This window comes from Rhamphochromis sp. 'chilingali' (genome assembly GCF_963969265.1).
Source record: "Rhamphochromis sp. 'chilingali' genome assembly, chromosome: 16".
Classification (NCBI taxonomy): Eukaryota; Metazoa; Chordata; class Actinopteri; order Cichliformes; family Cichlidae; genus Rhamphochromis; species Rhamphochromis sp. 'chilingali'.
Window position 1 is genome coordinate 17,476,381 of NC_137943.1, and position 23,536 is coordinate 17,499,916.

The 23,536-nt window shown below is 42.1% G+C and overlaps 1 protein-coding gene across 8 annotated transcripts; it reads left to right on the forward strand.

Moving 5' to 3' along the window:
* The first annotated feature begins 878 nt into the window (after window positions 1–878).
* On the forward strand, window positions 879–23,340 carry eif4g1a (eukaryotic translation initiation factor 4 gamma, 1a). Of its 8 annotated transcripts, none has more exons than XM_080907392.1 (32): window positions 879–1,329; window positions 2,997–3,123; window positions 3,222–3,308; window positions 3,501–3,533; window positions 4,767–4,937; window positions 6,497–6,596; window positions 7,479–7,589; window positions 8,460–8,611; window positions 8,826–8,915; window positions 9,751–9,820; window positions 9,910–10,812; window positions 10,909–10,997; window positions 11,110–11,299; window positions 11,690–11,823; window positions 13,756–13,875; window positions 14,250–14,618; window positions 14,829–14,975; window positions 15,063–15,299; window positions 15,510–15,614; window positions 16,483–16,761; window positions 16,845–16,962; window positions 17,052–17,151; window positions 17,483–17,781; window positions 17,888–18,009; window positions 18,103–18,275; window positions 18,374–18,499; window positions 18,781–18,862; window positions 18,992–19,090; window positions 19,426–19,569; window positions 19,684–19,765; window positions 19,998–20,138; window positions 21,845–23,340. In XM_080907392.1, exons 2-32 carry the CDS (start codon window positions 3,049–3,051, stop codon window positions 22,024–22,026), a joined length of 5,130 nt encoding a protein of 1,709 aa, XP_080763518.1. In that variant the 5' UTR covers window positions 879–1,329; window positions 2,997–3,048; the 3' UTR covers window positions 22,027–23,340. The 8 variants fall into 8 exon arrangements, with proteins under 8 accessions (XP_080763518.1, XP_080763521.1, XP_080763519.1 ...); XM_080907395.1 differs by having other exon boundaries at window positions 8,460–8,608; XM_080907393.1 differs by having other exon boundaries at window positions 3,001–3,123.
* Window positions 23,341–23,536: the final 196 nt, after the last annotated feature.

The following is a 23,536-nucleotide window of genomic DNA, read 5'->3' on the forward strand; positions in this document are numbered from 1 at the left end:
GTGTTAACTAAAACGAAAACAATCTTCCCCCATACAATATCGGTTTTTAGTTTCGTTTGAGTTAACTATAATAACCTTTCCAACAGGTCAGTAATGAATCCAAATATCAATTTTTCGTCAAATCATTGTGAGTGTGCACAGAGGTCAGAAGAGAGGTACAACAGTGAGTGTACACTGCCATCAGTAAAACACAGTGGAGGCTGTGTCATGCTTTGGGCTGCATTTTAGCCAGTGGTGAAGGGACTGATCCATTGATCTACCATGCAATACCACCTGGAAAGCATTCCATTGGCATCGCCTTCATTTTCAAGCAGGACAGTGATTCTAGAGACAATGGGAATGGTATATACTCTATTTGCATGAATGCTTGCACATATTTCATACATATATCTATATATATATATACACACACACACACACACACACACACACACACATATATATATGAGAAATGGCTTGAGACTTTTGCTCAGTACTGTACTATATTCCCTTACTACTGCTTTGTTAAACAACTCAAAATTAATATCAGATACATTAGTAATTATTTCATGGTATTAAACAGATTAACATTAAATAAATAGAAATGATCAGATTCCCAATCAAACATGATGCAGTAAAATAAAGTTAAGCTAACTTCATTATCTTCTGCAACAAGAGGCTAATCACAGTCTACTCAGCAACATCATGTCCCAGCTGTGATGGAAATGTAAGTACTCAAATGCGCTTTTTTAAAACACCTTAAAAGAGTTAAAGATATCAGCTTAGTGTTGTTCCAGATAATGGCTCACTTTGAATACGGAGGCCTCGGTTGATCAAAGGAGTCAAGCTCCTGCATCACATGACCAAGGAAATTGCATCAAATTTTAATTTCCCCGGAAGTTACCCATGCGACTCGGAGGCGTACCGGCTTCGCACAGGAGAAACATCGCACTATGGCCTCTCTCTGAGCCGCATCACACGATACTTGTGTATATACCTAACCGGCAATCCATCACCATCGACGCCTTGATCATGGACCTGCGGTCCAGAGGCTTTTCTTGGGGCCATCGGAGTTGTCAATAGTATTCCCGAAGGACTATATTATTTGATTTTGAGCACTGTCACTTTTGCACGCCTGGGGGTTTAAACCGAACTGACAGTTTAGCACTCTCCCCCATCTGCCGGTTAGCTAGCTAGCTCGCTAAGTCATTAGCCAAGAAGGGCATCATTTTTCTGTTGGAGTTAAAGGACAAGGAAACAGCAGCACCACCGCTTTCATTAACAGAAGACTGAGCCGAGGCTGATTCCCCGAGTTCCTACCTTGCAACACAGTAACTGTTATAATTCCTGGTAAGAAGAAACCCGGCGGTATGCTAGTTCCCCGAGCGGGGCTGCATTTTTGTGAAAGGCACACGGGCTGAGCAGGCCCTGACCGTCCACACACACCAGCAGAGCTAGCAGGCTAATCCTCCCCTGGGTCCCGGTAAAACTACTTTATCTTAGTGTTTTCCGTCAGTTCAGTATTTTTTTTATTTAGAGCTGACGCTAACCTAAAGTTACCTAAATTAACAGCGTTGGCTGTTTTGGTTTGGTTATCTCGGTGGGCTTCGTGGGAAAGCTATGGCTAACCCTAACCTAACGCTTTTTCGGTTCTCGGTTAAAAAAATAATGAAATGAAATCAATATTTACTGCGATCTGGATCGATTTCTTTAGTTTGTCTTGAATCTAAAGTCGGTGCCCTCAGTGCCAAAATATTAGGCCACGTTAACCATGAACATCAGGTACACGGTGTCGCCGGGCCTGTAACACCCCGCTAACCGCTAGCCAATGTTAACCAACAATAGCATGACTGTAACTTAACCTAATCGCTGTCGCGTGTTGCAACATTATTGACAAAGCTAACTACTTCACTGTTCCCGGCCTTTGAGTATAAATGTGTATTCTTATAATCAGCACAGTAAAACTGTTTGACCGGGCTCTGTGTACATTAAGGTTAAATGCGGACTCAGCCACGTAGCGTAACTAAGTAAAATGTCTGTGATGGTGGGACACGTAACATTAGCCGGCTGTGGGCTAACGATCCAGCCAACCTCGCCGGGGCATTTCTGATTCGTTAGCAGGCCATAAAAAATGTTTTACGGTAAATGTCAGCTAATACAAGACCGTTTACATTTATTCGTGAATCATAAGCCCGTTAGCCATCGCTTCTGGCGCGCCATATGGAAGCATTGAAGCCCTGTCAAAAAGAAGCATGGCACCAGCTAGCATCTGACGATAGTCACTGTGTCAGCAGGTGGATGGTGTATGACACGTCTCCTGCTATTACGGCAGTTTATATTTTTTAAAAGCAATTCTATCATTTTTTTGTTTTTTAGTTTCAACCCCCCGCAGCCGTCATTTACTCATGGGAAAACGGCAGTCAGTATTGAGTTTTGTATGGTTTATTTTCACAAACGGGAGGGAGGGGGGGCTTAGCTTCTGTTCACACAGTAAATGAACTTTGACCTGAGGTATCCATTTTCTTAGATTCACTTAAAAACAGCGTGCGTGTGAGCTTTAATAACTGACGAATTAGCATTGGTGTCTAAGGCAGGAATTTATTTGAAAGTAATTTGAACCCTTATCTACTCAACCTAAGCTTTGAATGGAAGATAAAACACATAATTGTGTTACCAGCTGATTTAATCAAGGATGGAGGAGGGAAAGACACTAATTGCATCCTCATATGAGCTCTGTAAAAATGCAAGGGAACGAGATTGGGGAGGTGGTGGTGTTATCACAGGCGAAACTGCAGGCCACACCCTGGCTGCTTGGTTAGATGTTGCTACACTAAAGGTTCAACATGTCTCCTTACAGTGATCTTTAGTATCCAACCTCAATGGCTGTAATTAGTATTTTTAACAAAGACCTGGAATACCAGTGCCTGCTTGCAAATGTTAAAAAATCACATTTCAGCTCAAAGTAATTTCATGTTCTTCTCATTTTGACATTATTTCTTGCTCGTCTTTCCCCCCAGGAAGGCTGGCACCACATCGCCACCCTAATGCAGTACCATAAAAGAACGTGAAATGAACAAACCACCACAGCCTATAGCGGGACCCACTTCTGTCCCCAATCCTGCCCCTTCCCCTGGATTGACACAGGTGAGACCCACTAACATAGTTTGTTTATTTATTTTGGTAGTTTAGAGTTTAGTAACCTTTTCCCCCCTCTCCCTCCTCTTCTGTTCTCTCCTATTAAGGCTGCCTACGGCCCTGGACAGCCAACTTCTCTTGTTTTTGCAACCCCTCCACCTCCACAAATGAACTCTGCACCACAGCCAAGACAGGTATTGTTCACAGCATGCTTTCTGTTGTTGATATGGTTGAAAACCCCTTTCTTTCTTGCTCTTTCACAACAGTTTCTGACATAGCTTCTTCTGCTGTAAGGCTTTGCCTCGACTTGTGTATTATAACCGCTATTTGCCGTCCTTGTCCTTGAATGTGAATCTTGACTTCTTTCCTCTCTTCTGCTGTCCTAGTTTGCTACTGGGCCCCGTACTTTACATCAACAGGTACTAACACCCCTTACTTTTCCTCACATCCCCTCTGTCTCCTTAGTGTAATGCATGCTTTCAGATACAAATTGGGAAAGAAGATAAGATGAGTGTTTAGATCTGCCCTTCTAAACATCCATTTAGATTAGTTTACTTTAAAAAAAAACATTCAAATCCAAATGAGCTCTTTTGCAACATTAAATTATTATTCAAGCCCATAGATTGTGTAATCAACATTATGTAACTTTAATGCAAGTTACGTTTTGCAAGTGAGTCTATGATGTAAATTAAAAACAGCTGAAAATTCAACTCTACGCAGTTTTCTTTTCCAGTGTCCCCCAAAGTTCTTTCCTTTTTCCTCAGTCCTTGTTTTCCCCTTTCATCTTAATTTAGTACCAAGTCAGCATATCTTGCATCAGATCGTTTTTTATTTAAATACCTGGTTTGTAGACATGAATTGTATTATTGTGAAAATTTTGAGAAATGAAAGCATTTCTGATACGGTCTAAATTGTGCAGCAGGCTGTCATTTGAAAACAGCCCACGTCTCGCCACTGTTTTGCATTGATCACCACATTTGTCCTAATCCCACAGTGATAAAGGGCCTTGTTGCCACCAGATATTAAAATGAATTAAACTGCATGTGCCTGCAGCCCTTAATGTGATTCTTTAACCTACCAGAAGTAGGGCCCTGCAGGACTAGAAGGGGATCGTGTTTCTATAATGATCTGTCCAGAATCGATTGCATGTGCGTCTGTAGTTGTTTGAGCGTACCCATCATGACTGCGAGGCACACTGCTACCTCTCATACTCCTCCCTTCTTCCTGCAAATTCAAACATCCCCCTCATTGTGTCCGGTCCTCATTTTCACCTTAATCTTACTCCCTTTCTTGCTCTTTGCTCATGTGTTGCGCGGCTGAAGGGTGGATACAGAGCATTACAGGTAACAGCTTTTCTCTTCGTCCCTCCCCTGTTAACTTGTGCTAACTTCATTGTGGCAGGAAGTCATGACTTTCAGGATAATTTAAACTCCCAAGTTACCCAGAATTGAATTTAGTGTGCACATGTGCAGTTGCTGTGAGTGCGTAGATTCCAGGTGAAGGGTATCGGCGTGTGCGTAACTCGAAGCAAACGCACAGAAAAATGTAAAAGCAAGAATTAGGAATACCGTTGTTATGAAATGCACAGGCAGAACCAGAAGTTTGCTGCTGATATGATGCAGTCTTCATCTTTTTGTTTTTGTTCTTTTAAGAGCTACTATCAGAACCGACCCACCATGGCCACCAGTGCTCCAAGGGTACCGGGAAATAGTGGCCCTCGAGCTGTTGCACCAGCTCATGTCTACCCACCCGGCTCACAAATGATGATGATATCCCAACCTTTTGCTGGCTCTCCTCAAGGCTACTTCATTCCCTCTGGACAGGTTAGTGCACACACGAGCTCTACTCTGCAGCCAGCCCAAGTAATCAATACATACTTATCATAACAGTTGCAATCACTTTTTAACACTTTTATTTGGATAACATTACCTTCTGAATGAATTGAATTTAATAGTAACATGTTGAGCTTATTGCTCTTCATTATTGTTTGTATGTTTAATGTTGGAAGGTTGCAGTATTATTCATGTCAGTTTGGTGTCTTTAGTGTCAGATTTCATTTTAAACTTGAATTCAGTTTTATTTATTTAGCACCAAATCCCAACAGCAGTCATCTCAAGGCACTTTATATTGTAGAGTTATCCGGCAACAATGGAGAGAAAAGTCCAACAATCAAATGACCCTCTTGTTGACAGCAGAAAGGAAAAACTCCCTTTTAACAGGAAAAAACCTCTGTCGCAATCAGGCTTGGGGAGGGGCGGCCATGTGCCGTGACCAGTTGGGGGTGGTGGGAGGAAAACAGGACAAAAGACACTCTGTGCAAGAGAGCCAGAGATTAAGAATAACTAATGATTAAATGCATAGTGGTGTATAAACACACAAAGCCCTCTTTCACTAGTACGTACTCGGATCGACTGTTTTTAGGGTTCTCCATTAGGTGGCGCTACCAGGTACTTTTTTAGTACCTGGTACTCGGCTGGGGTTCCAAAATGCTCTCCGTTGATCCGAAAATGTGATGTCAATAGACTGCATGCCACTGTTTGACTGGTCAATAGTGTCACTGTAAGTCATGAGAGCATCTCCTTCACAAAAATCAAAATGGCCACTTTTGTAACCCGGCAACAAGGATATACCTTCACCTCGATGTCCTCCATTGTTGTGTTGTTTGTGTCGGGTACAAATAACGCTGTAGGCCCTTCGACCACGTTGATATAACGACCCTATGCACATTAGGTGGTACTCAGGTGTAATGGAAAACGACTGAAACCAAGCCGAGTCGTGCCAAGTACTTACTAGTTGAAAAAGCGCTAATAGTGAAGAACAAACACTCAGTGCTTTAGGAGTCCTTCTGATGGCTCATCCAAAGTGTCTTCTAAAGAGTTTCATTATACCCACCTTCCAGTCCTTAGCAGCCACACCCAAAACTGAAGGTGACATCACAGCCGATTCTGCAGGTTGTTCACCTCACAATTTAAACGTATTTATTTATTTTGTCATAATCTCCCACTGCTGCTGCCATCACAGCTGAGTTGAGAACACTGTATATAATTGTGTTGGTTTTTACTGTTTTAATGATAACCTTACAAAAGCTCAGAGATTCACAAATTGTACAGACGACATGTAGTAACACGAGACTTTTGTAAAAAAAAAAAAAAAAAAAAAAAAAATCCAAAACTTGGCAGTTTCTTTGCTTTCGGTTTTGACTTCTCCTGTACCAGCGCTAGTGTGGAAATTCGTCTGAAGCTTGTGATCCTATGTGAGGACGGGAGAGACGCAGTTTGGAAACCTGTTACGATGAGCTACATTAATATTTGAAAGTCCTCTTAATAGAGGTTTTTGGAGTGAGGATCTCAAAACTTAATTGTTGTTTGTCTTGTTTCTACAGTACCGAGCTCCATACATGCCTCCTACCCAGCAGTATCCCGTGACCAGCGGCACAGCAAACTTCTATACTGGAACTAGCCCTGCTGAATACCCTCCTTATGGTAAGGGTTTTTAACCCCAAGACTCACAACAACCAAGCCAAACCACAAACGCGTTCAGTTTAAACACAGAACTTAATGGAGAAGTTCTAACCCGTATTTAAAACCACATCCACATGCAGAATTCCTCATCTGTGAAGTATTCCTGAATGTGGGGTGGTTTTGCTTGGCTGATTGGGTTGTTTTCTTGTTTCTATTTTTTCTGTGATGGGGGTTAATTGTCTTTGTTGCTGTAGTATGTCTGTCTCTGTGTGTGTGTTTCTTTTTCTTCGTTTTTTTTTAATATGCCTTTGAGTCCAAACACTGCTGTATGTGCATGTAGTTGGGCTTAATTCTGCTTTGGCCTGTGTTCATTTTCTGCACCTTACGCTGCCTTGTAGGTTCCATGAAATGGCTTTGAAACCGCAGTTTTCTCCTTTTTTGCATGTCTACATACAGCAGCAGAAGCGTTGTGTGGGAGCTAACGTTGCCAGAAACCCTATTTAAATATGAATGAACTGCACTTTTTAAGCAGGAAACGCAACTGCTACAAAAACTGATTTGCTTTAGTACATTTGTACTAATGCACAGATATTTTATATATACGACGTATAGATAAGTGGGGGTTTGTTGGCTCAGTTAAAACCCCCATTGTATTTACTTATAAAGACCCTTGTGTGATGGTAGTGCACTTCAAAATTTGTACTATTTGAAACTAAATATATGCCAAGAGCACAAGGTAAGTGTACAGTAGAGACATTGTTCATTTCATGGGACCTTCTTAACACCCTGCTTCCTCTGGATCCTCTCATTAACACATTCTGCATCTGTCTCTTCCTGCCCTCTCCTTCTTTCCTCCCTCTCCCGTCCCTCACTCCCTTCCTCTCCTTTGCTGCGTTGGTTCAGAGCCCTCTCTTGCCGCGAGGGAGAGGCGGGGTGGCGGGGGGAGAGGAGGCGGGCGAGAGAACGGCCGTCTCTCTCTCCACGGTGCGCCTCTCGCCTCCCAGCGCTACCCCGGTGAGTAGTGTGTGTGCTTTTGTGGTGGTCAGCAGGCTTCTGTGGCACTTCCTGTCTCTAACCGTGTCTTCCTGTCTCTGATTTCGTACGTGTAGGCCACGTACACACGACGATGGATGTTATTTAAATGTAGTTGTAGCAAATACAGAGAAAAACTTTAACTGAAACTTTTAGCTTGTAGCCTAGTGATGCCTCTGTGGTGATGACAGCTTATGGCTTTTTTTCCCTCTCCATTTGTTTCTTGTTTAAGAAGCTAAATAAATGGAATTTTGCATACAAAGCGTCAAAAACCAACTTCCGTTTGAAGTAATTTTCTGTACAGCAATACTACTTGTAAATGTTTAAATTTGGCTGGATGCTGAATCGGTGGCTCCAGCTTCTGGTGCCAGCCCATTAAATTGCTTTAAAAAGTCTGGACAGATGTGAATGTAAAGAGCAAATGGCAGTTATGCCTCCTTACACAACTGAATGTAAAGTGGGCTGTTTGAATTCATCACGTATTGTAGACAGAAGTAGTAAAGTTTTGTGTAGTAGTCAAATTCAGCCATCATTAATTCATAGACTTTGTTGTTAACTTAATATATAATGTGGATCAAAAACATAAAAAATAAGCCCACAAATTAGCCTTTAAGTACACGTTTATATCTGAAACCACACTTTGTGTACACGTACAAATGTTTGCTATTGCACCTTTACATTTTTTCCCCCCAACATTTATCAGCAATGGTAGAAAAAAAAATCTCAATCAAATGAAACAAGTACATACAGATTTTTATTTTAGTTTGAACTCTTGAAAACTCTTGTTTATTCTGAGTTGTTTTTATGATTTATTTTGTAATTTCTATTCTTTGTTTCATTTCAACTTTACAGCTGGAGCATACTATCCAACTCCGCCTCAGTATCCCCCATCTGTCCAGCCTTCAACGGTCATGCTGTCCACCCAGCAACAGCTACAAGTCCCGCCTCCTCAGCAAGCCCCTGCACAGTCACAAGGCCTAATGAAGAGAGAACGCAGACCGGTAGTATGTCCCAACAAAAGCACAGCACACCTCTTGAATGAGGTCAAAAATGTTGAATGGAGAGACACTGTATTGTGTGTTCAATGTGGAACTTTCCCTTTTAACCTGAAAACAACAATAGTATTTGTCATGATGGGGGTCAGCAGCTGTAGATCAGTAGTGGCAGGATGGTTGCACATTGTTTGTATTTTAATGTCATTTGCCTTTTCTCTAATAGATAACAATACGAGACCCCAACCAGGGTGGACGCGATATCACGCACGAGATCCTGTCGGGTGTAATGTCCTCCACCACACCGACACCACAGGTAAGACTTTACTTTGAAGTGACTGAGTTAAATAGAGTAATGATGGTGTTGTACATTTGTCTTTTATCAGAAATCTAAAGTATAGTTGGCTATCTTGTACTGACATGTGGTACTCTGTGTTTAAAGTAATACAGTAAAGCTCAGAACTTCATTATGTTTTTCTCATGTTCATTTTGTCTTCACTTCACTTCACTATTTGCTTTAGAACAAAGTAATTTTTTTTCAATGTGAAGCCAACGTTTTGCTTTATATAGACAAAACAATGGTAAGTTATAAAAAGACAACAAAAGAAGATGTTGTTAGGTGAGGATTGCTCTCACTTTTTTATTTTTATTTTTATTTCCTCTTACTTTAAAAAGGAATGAATATGAATTTATCTGTACATAAAGGCACCGTTGTGGATTTTTTTTTTTTTTAAGTACATCTGCGACTGTGTTGATGTCTTTTTTTTTTTTTTTCTCTTTTTTTTTGTCTTCATGGTACTTTCTAATAGTCAGCACAGCTGAGGTCAGTTTCACTAAGCAAACTATGCTGAGTCTAAGCAAATGCAAACAAAAATGCACTGATGCGTTGAGCTATTGCCAAAGTTGAAAATTGCTAGTTGGAGGGGAAACGGGCAACACAAACGAATCACTTTTTAAAAGAGTTGAGTGACACTGCAGCCTTCAAAGAAACAGGTCTGAATCAATACCACCTCAGACAATATCCACCAAATGTGAGGAGAAAAAAAACTTGTAACAAACTGCACCAAATGTGTTGATGCTCATTGTTAAAAGCCCGTCTAGTGGGTTTTCTATTTTATTTATTAAAGGCCGCTATTGCTTTGTGATTGCAGGCACCGGATGCAAGTTCTGCACAGGTCAATGGGGAAATTGCCCAGCCTGTGATTGCACAGACGAGAAGAGGTGAGAATATTTTCTTAAGTTTGACTCTGTGAAAAAGAAATGACTAAATTTTTTTCTCGTCATTTATTGTCACGTCTCTCGCTGTCCAGATGATAACACAGAGCGTCCTACTAGTGCTGAAACCCCTCCTTCTCTTGCTGCGGCAAATGCTGAGCCTGTGTTGGAGAGCAAACAGGAAGTGGACAGCCAAATAGTGCTGCCTACTGAGTTAGCTGCACAATCTGTAGCCCCCGTAGCTACTACTGAGGTGCCATCCACACTGATAAAGGACCAGCAGTCTCCTCCTTCCCTTCCTCCAGGAGCAACGTTGACCACTACTCCTGCTGAGGCAGTAAATAAAGTTGGCACTACCGTTTCTGATACAGTAGATGCTCCTCATGCAACCTCACAGTCTTCAGAAGCACCAGAAGCCCCTGTGAAAATAGAGGAACTACCGGCTGCTCCAGCTCAAGCTGAGAAGGGTCCAGAAAAGGAAGAAGCAAAAACAGAGGAAGTGAAGAAGGTGGAAAAAGAAGAGCAGGTGGCCACCACAAAGTTGGAGCCTGCAGCTGAGGCTGCAGCAGCAGGTTCTTCCAATCTTGAAGAAGAAAGAAAGAATAAAGAAGAAATGGCTACAAAAACGGCAACTGAAGTCTCCCAGCCTCCCCCACCTGCACGGGAGCCTGCTGGTCCACAGACCCAGAACGCCGTTCTGCGCTCTACCCCCGAACCTGAATCCACACAAGTTGAGGCAGCAGAGCCTGTTCTCCCCAACGGCCTTCCTCAGGAGACCGAAGAACTGCCCAAGGATAATGCAATTTCAGACACTACGCCCCACAAACAGCCAGACGCTTCTCAATCTCAGGAATCCACACCTATGGCTAAAACGGCAACAGCAGCCCAGGAGGTGAAAGAGGAGGCTGAAGAGAGGGAGGAGGAGGAAGAGTGCAAGAAGAAAAGTGAGGATACCCCTCCTGCGTCTGTTAGCTGCCCAGAAGAATCTACTATGCAAGGTACAGTTAATCCCCCCCCTTGCTTCTCAGGCTGTCACATGCCTAATCTTGTTTTATCTGAATTTTAATGTCATCACTTTGTCTTTCCTTTTGAAGCTGCTACACATGTGCAAAGGAAGAAAAAGAACATGAAAGAGTTTAACAAGAAGGAGGCCATTGGGAATCTCCTGGATGCCTTCACAGAGGTTTGTGTTAAATCAGACGACAGTCCAAAGAGCTCTTAAACTGGGTGTCCATCTTTTACTCTCAATAAACAACAGATTCTTAGAAAACTTGATCTTTTCTTTCTTTTTGCAGGAACAGGGTGCCAAGCCTGCCTCTGAACCCATGCCCACTCAGGCCAACCCTCCAGCTCCAGCACCAGCTGAACTTCCTGTCGAAGTGGCAGATGAGACCTGGGAGCAAAAAGAGGACAAGCAGAATGCAGAACCTGACAAGTCTAAAGCCACACCTGAGCCAACTGAGCAGAAATACCAGTACAAACAAGGTACGCTTTGAAAGCTTAAAAGGCTAAAAAAAATCTTTAAATGTTTTAATCTTTTCCCTAAAGCTAAACTGATAAAACTCTGTACATACTTTGGTCTTAGGGCAAATATAATTTATTTCAGCATTAAATTTTAAGTCTGTTTTTTCCTTGTGCCTGCATTTATATGCTGGAAGGATGAGGCCTTGTTTGATTTAAGCACAGTGTGAAAATCTCTTTATGGTGATTTTAGTTTCTCTCATAGTTTTGCTCATGTGCCGTCATCGTTTTATTATTTTAGTTTCAAAGAATCTGCACTGACAGAGTGGATTATCACAGCCATCTTTCAGCTGTGCCTTTACTGTAGTGTGCCTTTAATCATGTGCCTTTGCATATTTCCTGTACGTTGTGCAGAAGAATGGAAGCCGATAAACCCGGAGGACAAGAAGCGGTACGACAGGGAGTTCCTCCTGGGCTGCCAGTTCATCAGCGCCAGTATGCACAAGCCTGAGGGCCTGCCTATCATCAGTGATGTGGTGCTGGATAAGGTAGGTGATGTTGAGCTTTGTGTAAAAGAACGCAGAAACGATACAAATTGAGTTGAAGAATATGGCAGTTGTTTTTTTTACCCCTCATCTGTAAATTTTGACCTCACATCATGAAGCGCACCACAATCTTTGAGGCGCTTCAGCCAGTCGTGCAACTCCCGATTTTTGTAACCCGATGCGTTGTCCCGGGCCGTCACAGCTTTGTTAAAGGCTGACGGGGTATTGTTGTCACTAGAGATGGCACGATACCACTTTTTTATGTCCGATACCGATATCATAAATTTGGATATCTGCCGATACCGATATGAATCCGATATAGTGTGTTTCAACAAAACAGTTTTTTTTTAAATATCTTGCTGCATTTTGTATAAGTTCATACTCAAGTTTAAAACAACAACTACACTAAAGCTATTCTGTTATACCTGTATGCAAAAAAAATATTTCATAGTTCAGCAACACTGATCAATCTAATAAACTTAAACCTACACCATCCTCCCTATTCTGGTATTTTAAAGAGTACTTAGCGTAAATATTAAGCAACCTAACTAATAGGGTTCCAACTCCCAGCAACAACAAAAATAAATAAATAAAAAATAGGGAACCACCCCTCACGTTCCACCTCATGATGCTTAATCAACGTAATCAACCTTAATTTGATGCAGTGTGAAAAAAAAAATGCACAGAAATCAATTATTTTTCAAGAAATATTAAATAGATTCAACATCTTTCTTCAACAAAATTGCAGACTGCACAGATGGTACCTTCCCAAAGGAAAAAGTACTATAGCTTACTAGGGTATATATTAGACTTAATAGTTACTATATACAGTAATGGACTTCTATTCATTTTGCATCAAATTAAAACTTTGGGTGTCAGATAATTATTTATTAAAAGCTAGACATTTTAAATGAGAATAAGAAAGAAAAGTATGTCTTTCTGCTCCCCTTTTCCCTGTTAACGCCCTATCGGCCCCCCTGGCTAAACTTTGCTAGATCCGCCCCTGCACAGTTACCAGCGTCAGCTACGTAGAAAAAGATCCTGGAGTAGAAAGTAATATTAAATACATTCTAACAACAGCTGATCAAGCTTAAACGTGCTGCTGTTGTTTAGCCGCTGGTTTCCTCTTTCTGGTGCAAAGTGGGCCAAAAACAAACCAGAGACACGGACTCCCGACAGAAAAGCCGATCAGCTGATCGTTAAGCAGTTTCATGATTGAAGTAGCAGCAGGAGAGGCAGTCGCTCCATATATCGTTTGTTAAGCTTAACGCAGGAATGCTTTACAAACATTCAGAGATGGACTTACACACTTGCTTTACTTCTCTCGGGGATAACTTTGTCGGAGATGAAATGCCGGGTTGCTAGCGAAGCTCCACATGCTATCCAGACCACGACAGGTCCCGCATGCGGCAGCCGCTCTATCACGTGATGCATACTGCTAACGTTCGGAGGCGAGTTACGGCGCGTTGCAAGTTTTGCGAGGTGCTTTCGTGATATTTAATGGATCGGATTACATTTTTTATTTTTCTCCGATATCCGATCCAGTAATTTAGGTCAGTATCGGACCGATACCGATACGTAATATCGGATCGGTCCATCTCTAGTTGTCACCACACAGAGCGAGCGAGTGGGCGGGTGTAAATGCGATAATGAGGCGATGTAGGATTTTGAAATTCACATCAGTAGGTGCATCTGCTAAAAATCTCCAAGTTTGAATTTCAGTGACCTTGTCCTAAAGTTCAAGGTCAGAGGTGAAGTTTCCTGAAAATCTTGTGAATGCAAAAACTCGAGAACAAAGTCAGGATTTTCAAACTGATACCATATGTTGATCTACTAGGAGGCTGAGGGGTAGTGCTGCCGACTGCCAGTATTTTAAACTTTGTGTGAAAACACGGGTGATTTTTCCTTTATTTATTTTTGCCTCTTTAATTGCAGGTGAACAAGACTCCACTACGACCTGCTGACCCATCTCGCCTGATGAACACTGGTCCTGATTTTACTCCCTCATATTTAGGGAACCTTGGGAGCAGATCAGTGGGAGGACCTCGTGGCCCGGTTAGCTAATTTTACAGTTTTTAAAAGACACTTTAAGCATTAACTTGCATTATAGTTAATAGGTTTACCAATTGTGTCGTCAGCACACCGTTTTTATACTTTTGCACTTGAGACGTGATGCCCTGAAGTAAAACGATCTCCCTCTGTGCCTGTCTTCCTACAACGTGCTGGAGTACTTGTCTGATGTTTTTTGAGATAAAGAGATGTATTATGAGCTGACATGACACAAAAGTGCAATGAATGCCAGCAGTTGTGATGTTACGTTTGGCAGACAAGCTGTTTGCAAAGGCAGCGATCTCTAACGTAAACTTTTTGTTTAGTGAAGTTTTTTCCTACTAGCTCTTTAAAATATTTACGCGTTTCTCTCCATTTAGCCATCCGGGCCCCGTCGCTCTCAAACCAAAAAAATTATCACCAGCATGTCGCTAAATGACGACGTGCAGCTCAGCAAGGCTGAGAAGGCCTGGAAGCCCTCTGTGAAAAAGGTCACTCGTGGCCGTGTTGATGAGCCTGAAGAGGAAGACCCAGAACAGGCCAAGACTCGAGAGCTGTTCAAGCGTCTGCGGAGCATCCTCAACAAGCTTACGCCACAGAAGTTTCAGGAGCTGATGAAACAAGTGACAGAGCTGACGATAGACACTGAGGAGAGGCTGAAGGGAGCCATCGACCTCATCTTTGAGAAGGCCATCTCAGAGCCCAACTTCTCTGTGGCCTACGCCAACATGTGCCGCTGCCTTATGGGGGTGAGTCTAGTGAAGGTTGGATGTTGTGCTTTGATCACATGCTCTAGTGATGACTTCTTTTTAGTGCCACGTGTCTGGGCCACTGAACTTTTTGTGATGGTATTGAGGAACTGAAGGAGCATACTCTCAGCTACATATTTGTTAAATGCAGTTGAATAGGAAAACGTGCGTTAAAACCCCCTGGTGACATTGAATGTTGTCTTCCACCAGCTGAAAGTCCCCACTTCAGACAAGCCAGGAGTTTTTGTGAACTTCCGCAAACTGCTGCTCAACCGCTGCCAGAAAGAGTTTGAGAAGGACCAGGATGATGATGAGATCTTTGAGAAAAAGCAAAAGGAATTGGAGGCTGCCAAAGACGTAAGAACTGTCAAAACCACCGTTCAGATTTAGAGTAAACTTGTCATATGACTCATACACTAAGAACAAACTTGTATCCGCCTGCAGGGTGAGGAGCGTGAGCGCTTCAGGGTGGAGCTGGAGGAGGCCAGAGATAAAGCTCGACGCCGCTCACTGGGCAACATAAAGTTCATTGGTGAACTGTTTAAGCTTAAGATGCTGACAGAGCCAATCATGCACGACTGTGTCGTGAAACTACTTAAGAATCATGATGAGGAGTCTCTCGAGTGTCTCTGCAGACTGCTGTCGACTATTGGTAAAGACCTGGACTTTGAGAAGGCAAAGGTAAGTAAAGCATGGACTAACACCGCTATATGTACACGTTAAGATGTCTCCTGTGATGACCTTGTTTTTGTGCCACGTGTCTGGGCCACTGATCATTAGTGATGGGTTGAGGAACTGAGGAGGCAGTTCTCGATGTATCATTAGGTACACACAGTTTGTCATTTGGTACCTGTACCTCATAAAATTCACTCTTTTCTGTGTCCCCGACAGCCTCGCATGGATCAGTATTTTAATCAGATGGACAAGATCATTAAAGAGAGAAAGACTTCATCAAGAATCCGCTTCATGCTGCAAGATGTTTTGGACCTCAGAAGGGTAACTGTTAAATCATATTCAACATTTTAGAGCAATAAAGAACTGATAGCCAGCATTTATCATGACTTGACTTAGTAGTGTATGTATCTCAGTGTTTATATACAGTACAATCTGAAGGGTTTTGTTTTGTTTTTTTACAAGGCTATCTACATAGCAGAGACCACACTCTCAAACTTGTGGTGCGCACCCAGTTGTTTTGTTCTATAAGCAGTGCTAAAATAAGACAGTGAGTACTCGGTTCAGAAAATGGCGTCAAGGGTTACTGCTGGTAGGTTTCAAAGGGGTAAAGGGTTAGTTTGAAAAAACTTTTTTTTTTTTTCTGTCCATGAGAACGGCATCATCAGGCATAGATTTGCCAGCAAGCAGACCCCTGACTTTTATTTTGAAAGTTTACGGTGTTCACGTTGCAAATCACCTAGGTCCAGTTCTTTCCTTCTCATATTTCCTTACCTGCTGGATATCAAGCCATGTCACTGGTGTGGTGGTTCTTGATAACATTCAGCTGCTTGCCCTTTCAGTATCTCATCTCCAACATCTTGGCCTGCAGTTGGCAATGACAATTTTTGTTCCGCTCTAGAGATTTGCTGTGAACAGGAGGAACACTGGAAAGCGGTTTATGTTGATCATACTGAAGCTGCAGAATAGAACAAGGATTTCATTTTTTCCCCTTTTTCTTTTATGTCACAAAGGGCTTAAAAATGAAAATCTTTGACGCACGTAAAACTGTGTTATTCAGGGTGGATATGCTTTCTGTCTCAGGTTCTCCTATCAGAACATTTGTACTATTACAAATGTAATCCAAAACACAGACAGGAAACACCCCAGAGTGGCTCACGGGTGTTAATTGTCTTCTGTCTCTGATCCACAGAATAACTGGGTGCCTCGTAGAGGAGACCAGGGTCCTAAGACAATTGATCAGATTCACAAGGAAGCAGAGATGGAGGAGCACAGGGAACAGATGAAAGTCCAGCAGCAGCTCATGACCAAGAAGGAAAGCAGAGACAGGTTCACGGGAAACATGGGCAGCCGAGGCCCTCACACACCAGGAGGTGGCCGGACCAGCCAGCCTCAGGATGAGGGGTGGAACACAGTCCCCATCTCCAAGAACAGACCCATTGACACCACCCGCCTAAGCAAGATCACAAAGGTAACGTCCGAAAATTCATGTGAAGGCTTGAGCTCTTTCTCAGGCCTCTTGAGAATGAATATAACTTTTTTGTTTCCCTGTAGCCTGGTGCTATGGATTTCAACAACCAGCTGTTGGCTCCGGGTGGCAAAGGCATGTGGGGCAGCTGGGGAAAAGGCAGCAGCGGAGGAACTGGAGCTAAACCAGCGAGTGGAGACCAGGGTAAGACCTTCAGCTTTCTTCTAAAGCACAGCATTGCTTAGTGGCTGTTTGTGGTTTGGCTCTTAATCTATTCATTTCCATCTTTCTAGACTCTGGGCGTCCGGGTACCAGCACTCTCAACCGCTTCTCTGCCCTACAGTCTGGGTCATTGATGTCTGCAACAGACTCTGATCGCAGAGTTCCTCAAAGGTACTCAGAAGCACCAAATATTTTCTCATTAATTGGTCTGCTTCTGCTTTAGTTGAGTACTTGATTCACAAATTTTAGTTTATCACTTGTCATAGGCACTCTTATTTTTTACTTTATGTTTATGTCACGTTTTTCAAAACACATTTTACTGGCATCTAGTTGTGAGGTTGCAGATGGCGACCACTTGAATACTAATCTTCCTCCATCTGGCCTCCCCTTTGTATACAAGAGCCTACTGCGGTCTCAAAAAATACAAAAAGTTTAGTGGTACATGATTACAAATTGATTGAGTGTGTTAAAATGACCTCTTTGTGTCTCCTTTTACCATTAGGTCGAGTTCGAGCCGCGAACGTGGGAGCAACAGGGACAGGAGCGACCGCAACAGGGATCGATTTGACAGATTTGATCGCAGCGAAGGACGGGAAGCGAACCAAGTCACCAAGAGAAGCTTCAGCAGAGAGTCGCAAGAGCGCGGCGGGAGGGGAGGAGATGGCAGGTCTTCAACTGAATCTGTGCGCCGCGTCGCCAGCATGACAGACAGTCGGGACAGAGGAAGCAGGGATCGGGGAAGCAGAGACCGAGGAAGCAGAGATAGAGGAAGTCGGGACAAGGGTAGTGACTTCGTCCCAGGTATGAAATAAAGAATTAAAAAGAGTTGAATAGAGAAAGATGTGGTTTAAAGAAAAGGACATAAAGAACAATGAGCTTCAAGTTGTATTTTTACCTTTTTCTTCAGTTAAGCGTGAGAGCGCTCCCACTCCTCCTCCATCTCTCCCTAAACCTGCCTTGACTGAAGAGGAAGTGGAGAAGAAGTCGCATGCGATCATTGAAGAATACCTCCACATCAATGATGTCAAGGTGCAGACTTGCCTCTAACAATCAGAGTTGTACTTCCATGTTTAAAAGTGAACCGTGTTAACAGCATTGCTTTGTGTCACTCTGGTGCTGTAGGAGGCATTGCAGTGTGTGGTGGAGCTCAACAGCACATCACTGCTGTACGTGTTCGTGCGGAACGGCTTGGAGTCGACGCTTGAACGAAGCACCATCGCTCGGGAACACATGGGCCTGTTGCTGCACCAGCTTATAAAGGCAGGGACTTTGCCCACGCAGCAGTACTACAAAGGGTAAGCGTGTAACAGGAAGAACGCCGCCTGGTTTCAACTAAAATCTACCCTCGATGGATGTTCTCGAGCAGATGGAACTAAAGCCGATTCTTTTGCAGGCTACTAGAGATTCTGGAGGTAGCAGAAGACATGGCCATAGATATACCTCACATCTGGCTCTACCTGGCTGAGCTTATTACTCCTATGCTCCACGAGGGAGGCATCCCTATGGGACAGCTGTTCAGGTGAGAGCTTAATGTCAGCGGTCACATTTCAAATAAGTGAAAGCAAACTCGAATACTTTGACTTTAGAATATAGTCTGATGGAAATGGACGTTTTTAAACTGTAAATAGTGTTGGAATCATTTTCCAGAGATTCTTTTGTTGACGGTGTTTCTCGGAAATAAAGATTTTAAGCTAAATTTAAAACTAGGTCACTTATTTCCAGCTTTAAAATGAGATAAACTGAATTATAATCCAGCTCTAAGAAAAATGGGAGCTTAATTCAGTGCATCTGTGTCTTCAGGGAGATCTCAAAGCCTCTTGTGCCTCTGGGGAAGGCCAGCGTGCTGCTGGTACAGATCCTCAAGTTGCTTTGTAAAGAAAAGGTAACCGAACACACTCGTTTTATTACCTTGTGTTGCACATGTTTTTTGGTTTTGGTTAAAAAAAAGAGAGAAAGAAAAAGAAATAAAAGCCACAGATATTTAATTATCTGGCCCTTTTCTCCCCTTAAGACCCCCAATAAGGTCGGGGCTTTGTGGACAGAGGCTGGGCTAAATTGGAACGACTTCTTGCCCAAAGATGAAGACGTCAACAAGTTTGTCACCGATCAGGTACGTGCAACACGTTCAGGTTTTAGACGATAAAACACTTGTCTGCACTTTTGGAGTTTTGTTTAGTGGTCTAAAAATGTTAGGATACGTTTAAAGCAGCTATAATTGGTCTATTTTGTAACAACAAAGCTTAAAATGGTAACGAGAAAGCAGCACATCCTGCACAGCACCAAAGACAAACACAGCTGGAGTCTACCTGGTGGGCAGAGATGAAAGCAAGAGAGATTTTTGCTTGTGGGGATTTACGATTAGAAACAAGTTACTCCGTGTCTTCAGGCTTTTTTCTTTTTTTCTTTTTTTTCTTTTTTTTTTACACATTTAATTGTGTATTTCAGAAAGTGGAGTTCACCGTGGGAGAGGAGATGGAGCCCAAAGAGGCCAGTAAGAAGAAGGTCCTCAGCGGAGAGGAGATCAGCAAACAGCTGGACAGACTCCTCCAGGACAAGGCCAACAATCAACGCATCAGAGACTGGATCGAGGTGTGTGTGAGGCAGTACAGAGTGTTTTCAGACCTGAACATTTTGTGCGTGCTCTTATTTCCCAGTGTTGTTCATGTTCCCCCTCTCCAACTGCATTTTGTTTCCTATTTTCAGGCTAACTTGGACGAGCAGCAGACTGCTTCGAACCAGTTTGTACGAGCATTGATGACATCAGTGTGCCAGTCTGCTATCATATGTAAGTATGACTAATACACCACGAGCTGCCTCTATTTCTGTGTGTGTGTCTATGATTTAGTCTTTTTTCTTTTCACAACGACCCAAGCTCAAATTCTGAAGTATGGAAAATATAGTTGTTGTTTTGTTTTTTTTAAATAAATTAAAACGGATTTATTTTATAGTAAATTTTAATAGCGCTTACTTTTAAAAATCACACTTTCTGGTTTAAAAACTTGTTCACTTCGTTTCAGGTGACAACCCGTACAAGGTGGATGCACAGCAGATCGGCCAGAGAGCCTCTCTGCTGCAGAGATACCTGTACGACGAGCAGAAAGAGCTGCAGGCCCTGTACGCCCTCCAGGCTCTGATGGTGCACATGGAGCAGCCTGCTCGTGAGTTTCCCCACTTACAGTGAACTGTAATACTGCCGAACATACAAATCTGATTGGTTCACTTATAAATATTTAGATACTGAAGCATCTGTTAAATCCAGGCGTCAAAGTCGCCAATGATTCAAAGTGTCATTTTAATGTGGTTTCCTCAGCTGTTGCGTCTTTTTGGCAACATAAGCAAATGATCCCAAATTTCATGAAAGTCAGTGGAGACGAAACTGAACTCAAGGCTTACTGTAATGCGGTGATACTGGTTTCAGTCGTGCAGCTGGGCTGATTATAAGGTTGGGGGAACTTAAAGAAGTCACATGGATGAGTGATGTGATGCTCCCACTGATAATGTCCCACTGATGCACCTCCCACTGATAATGTCGCTCAGCTTTCTGAGATTTCTTTTTTGTTTAACCTGGATTCTTGATCGTGCATCGAGACACAGCAGGAAGATACCATAAATCGGTTCAGATAATGGCACAAGATGGCAAATTTATTGGCCTTTGTAAATTATTAGTGATAAATGTTCTCTGGATGAGTCTCGCTCCCTCCAAGTCTGTCTTTGAATTATTTCAGAGAAGTTTTTTTTTTTTTTTTAAATGTTACTAAAGTCCAGTAAGCTTGTTTAAAGAGCACAAATCAAGCAGAAATCTTTCCTGTGAGCTTGTTTCAAATTCAGCTGACAGTAGCTGTCGCTCAGAGTAATCGAGCAGGGACATGTAACGAAATCAGCTGTTTGCTGGAAATTCAATGCTTCGGTTCTTTATGTTGCTGTCTATTTTAAAAAGCCTTCACGTCACTGTAAGCAGTCTTGTTGGCATATACAAAGTTCATGTTTCCCCAAAGAAAGGAAAAAACTTAAAGTCAGTTTTTAAGCGAAAACTACAAAATCAACTGTTACAAAGTATCTTTATAGATTTGCGTTATTGTATCTACTTTCTAATCAATCCAGTCCTTGTTGACCACTTGAAATAATTTTTATAGATCAGCAATGTTATGTTGTCATTTTTGCTTCCCAGATCATTCTTTAAAAATATGTTTTTAATGTTTGCGAGACTTTTTACCTGGATAAATAAAGGATCTGTAAAATTCCCTTTGCCAGACACGGATTGCAGCTTCTTAGATGTTTAATGTTTACCTCTATGTGCTGTTGGGTGCAGCTTTTGGGGGGGGGTTTAAAAACAAAAACAGCTGCTGCTCTAAAGTAATGTGTAATTGGTTATGTGATGATCACAGGCATTAAAAAATGGACCTTGTTGGTTTGTCTGAAACGCAGCTCCTTATCAGAAAAGATCTGCCTGTATTTCCAGGTTGTTTTTGTTCAGGGTGAAAACAGATAAAATCATCATGTGTACAGCAGCTGTGTATTCAGGGTATCAAGATTTAAAGATGAGACTGAAGGTTTTTGTAGTGTTGCTGCTGGAGGGCCTGAGTCATTTTCCCTGAACACAGAAATGGAAGTGGTCTATTTTGGAGGAAAACACATTCTTGGGGTGATTTTTTTTTTTTAAATTTATTTTTTAAAGTGTTATGAACTGGATTGGAGGGTTGAAACAGAAAAGCCTAATCACTAAAAGAAACGTGTTAATTAGGATTTGACCTACTGATTAGCTCTTTATAGCTTTTCAAGTGTCCCTGACTCAATGCAAACAGAAACAATTTTAAAATGGAGCTGTTAATAAAGCTTCTATAATGCTCTAATTTTGTCTCTGCAGACCTGCTGCGGATGTTCTTCGACGCCTTGTATGATGAGGACGTCATTAAAGAGGAGGCCTTCTACGAATGGGAAACCAGCAAAGACCCGGCAGAGCAGACAGGCAAAGGCGTGGCCTTGAAGTCGGTCACCGGCTTCTTCACCTGGCTCCGCGAGGCCGAAGAGGAATCTGACAAGGAGTAAAATACTGAACTAAAAGCTGCCGCCAGAGCTCTGCAGGCGACCACGGAGAGTCATGGACAGTATTGCCAGAGAGGCAGACTCGAATCAATCCTCAATGAGGATAAATCTTTATTGTGTTCCTTTTTTTTCTTCTTTTTTTGGAGGGATGGACTCTGAAAAACAATCATTTCTTTTCTACCTTCCCTCTCCTGCTTCCTCATTATTTCTCCACCTGCTTGTCACAGCAAGTGTCCTCATCAAAGCAAACTTGAAAATGCAGGTTTCAGCAGGATTACTCATTAGCGAGGTGTGAAGTATCCCACATCACTACGAAACTTTCTATGTCAAAGTAAAGCAAACCAACTGGCTGCTCTTTCACCCCTCTAGACGATTCTAATGACAAACAACCTTTCTGATCTACAAGAGGAAACAGCAGGGCGTGAAGTGTAGCGGGCGGGTGGGTTGGTGGAGGGGGGTTTATCAACATGCCATAACATTTGTTCAGTCCCGACACGGCTCTTATGTCCTTGTCCTTTTCCGGAGTGTGCAGCATGACTGAAGTGTGTTCCTATTAACGATCCAGTGGACAAAACGTTACAGTGTACATGAACTAATCTTAATTTGACGGAGTTTTTAAAGCAAAGGTTGTCTATTTTCTCTCCTTTCCTATCATGATAAACTAGCAGAGGACAGAAACACAGAGGGCTGATGTTGACCTTTGACCTTGACTACTAGGGGGTGGTCTTAATGCTTCCTCTTTAAAGCCATTCTCTCCCATCCCCCAGTAGTGAACCACACTGACTGACTCTTCATCTTTTACCTCTTCTGTACTTAAACCTGAGCTGTTGTAGAGGACACTTAACGACCCAATCACCGTTAAAACTTGAAATCTACAGAAAATTGACTTGATAAAATATATAAAGTTAAAAAAAAAAAAAAAAAAGACACAGAAATGATCCGAAAGCCTTTTCTACTTTAAGTGGAAACTAGTTTCAGGATTTCAGGAGCGTTCTGTAAATATATAATAATAATAATAATAATGATGATGATAATAAACTTTTTCAGTTTTATTTTTCAGAAACAAATTGCTGATGTAATTGCAGTGTCTCCTTATCCAGCAGAAACCGCAGTTGTCCGGATGCAGAGAGGTGCTTTAGATAATCCATTGATTATTAGTTTTATTTGAATTTTGTAAATATTTTCTTTCCTTTTTTTTTTTTTTTTTTTTCTTTTTTTTCCGCTTTCGTTATTTAAAAAAAAAATTATTGCTTCTTTTGCATCGGAAACTGGAAAGGTAATGGAACATTGCAAATAAAGGACTTATTAAGTTGCTGAGCCGAGTTTTGGTTTTTGCCTCTGATGATGATTTTACGTTGAACTAAGGCCACTCTCATCTGAAACCAGACCAGTTTATTTTCAGTTTGTATTTTTGTTTTTGTCACGTGTAAGTTAACACAGGGTCAATGTGTGTGACAGCAAAACGTGTTTGATGAGATGAAAAACGAGTCCCTCCACTGTGGTTTTACTGATC

Coding starts and splice junctions, on each gene's coding strand:
- eif4g1a (XM_080907392.1), top strand. CDS start 3,049: ATGAACAAACCACCACAGCCTATAGCGGGACCCACTTCTGTCCCCAAT. Junction 11,824..13,755: donor GTGATGTGGTGCTGGATAAG/GTAGGTGATGTT, acceptor CTTTAATTGCAG/GTGAACAAGACTCCACTACG. Junction 14,619..14,828: donor TGTGCCGCTGCCTTATGGGG/GTGAGTCTAGTG, acceptor GTCTTCCACCAG/CTGAAAGTCCCCACTTCAGA.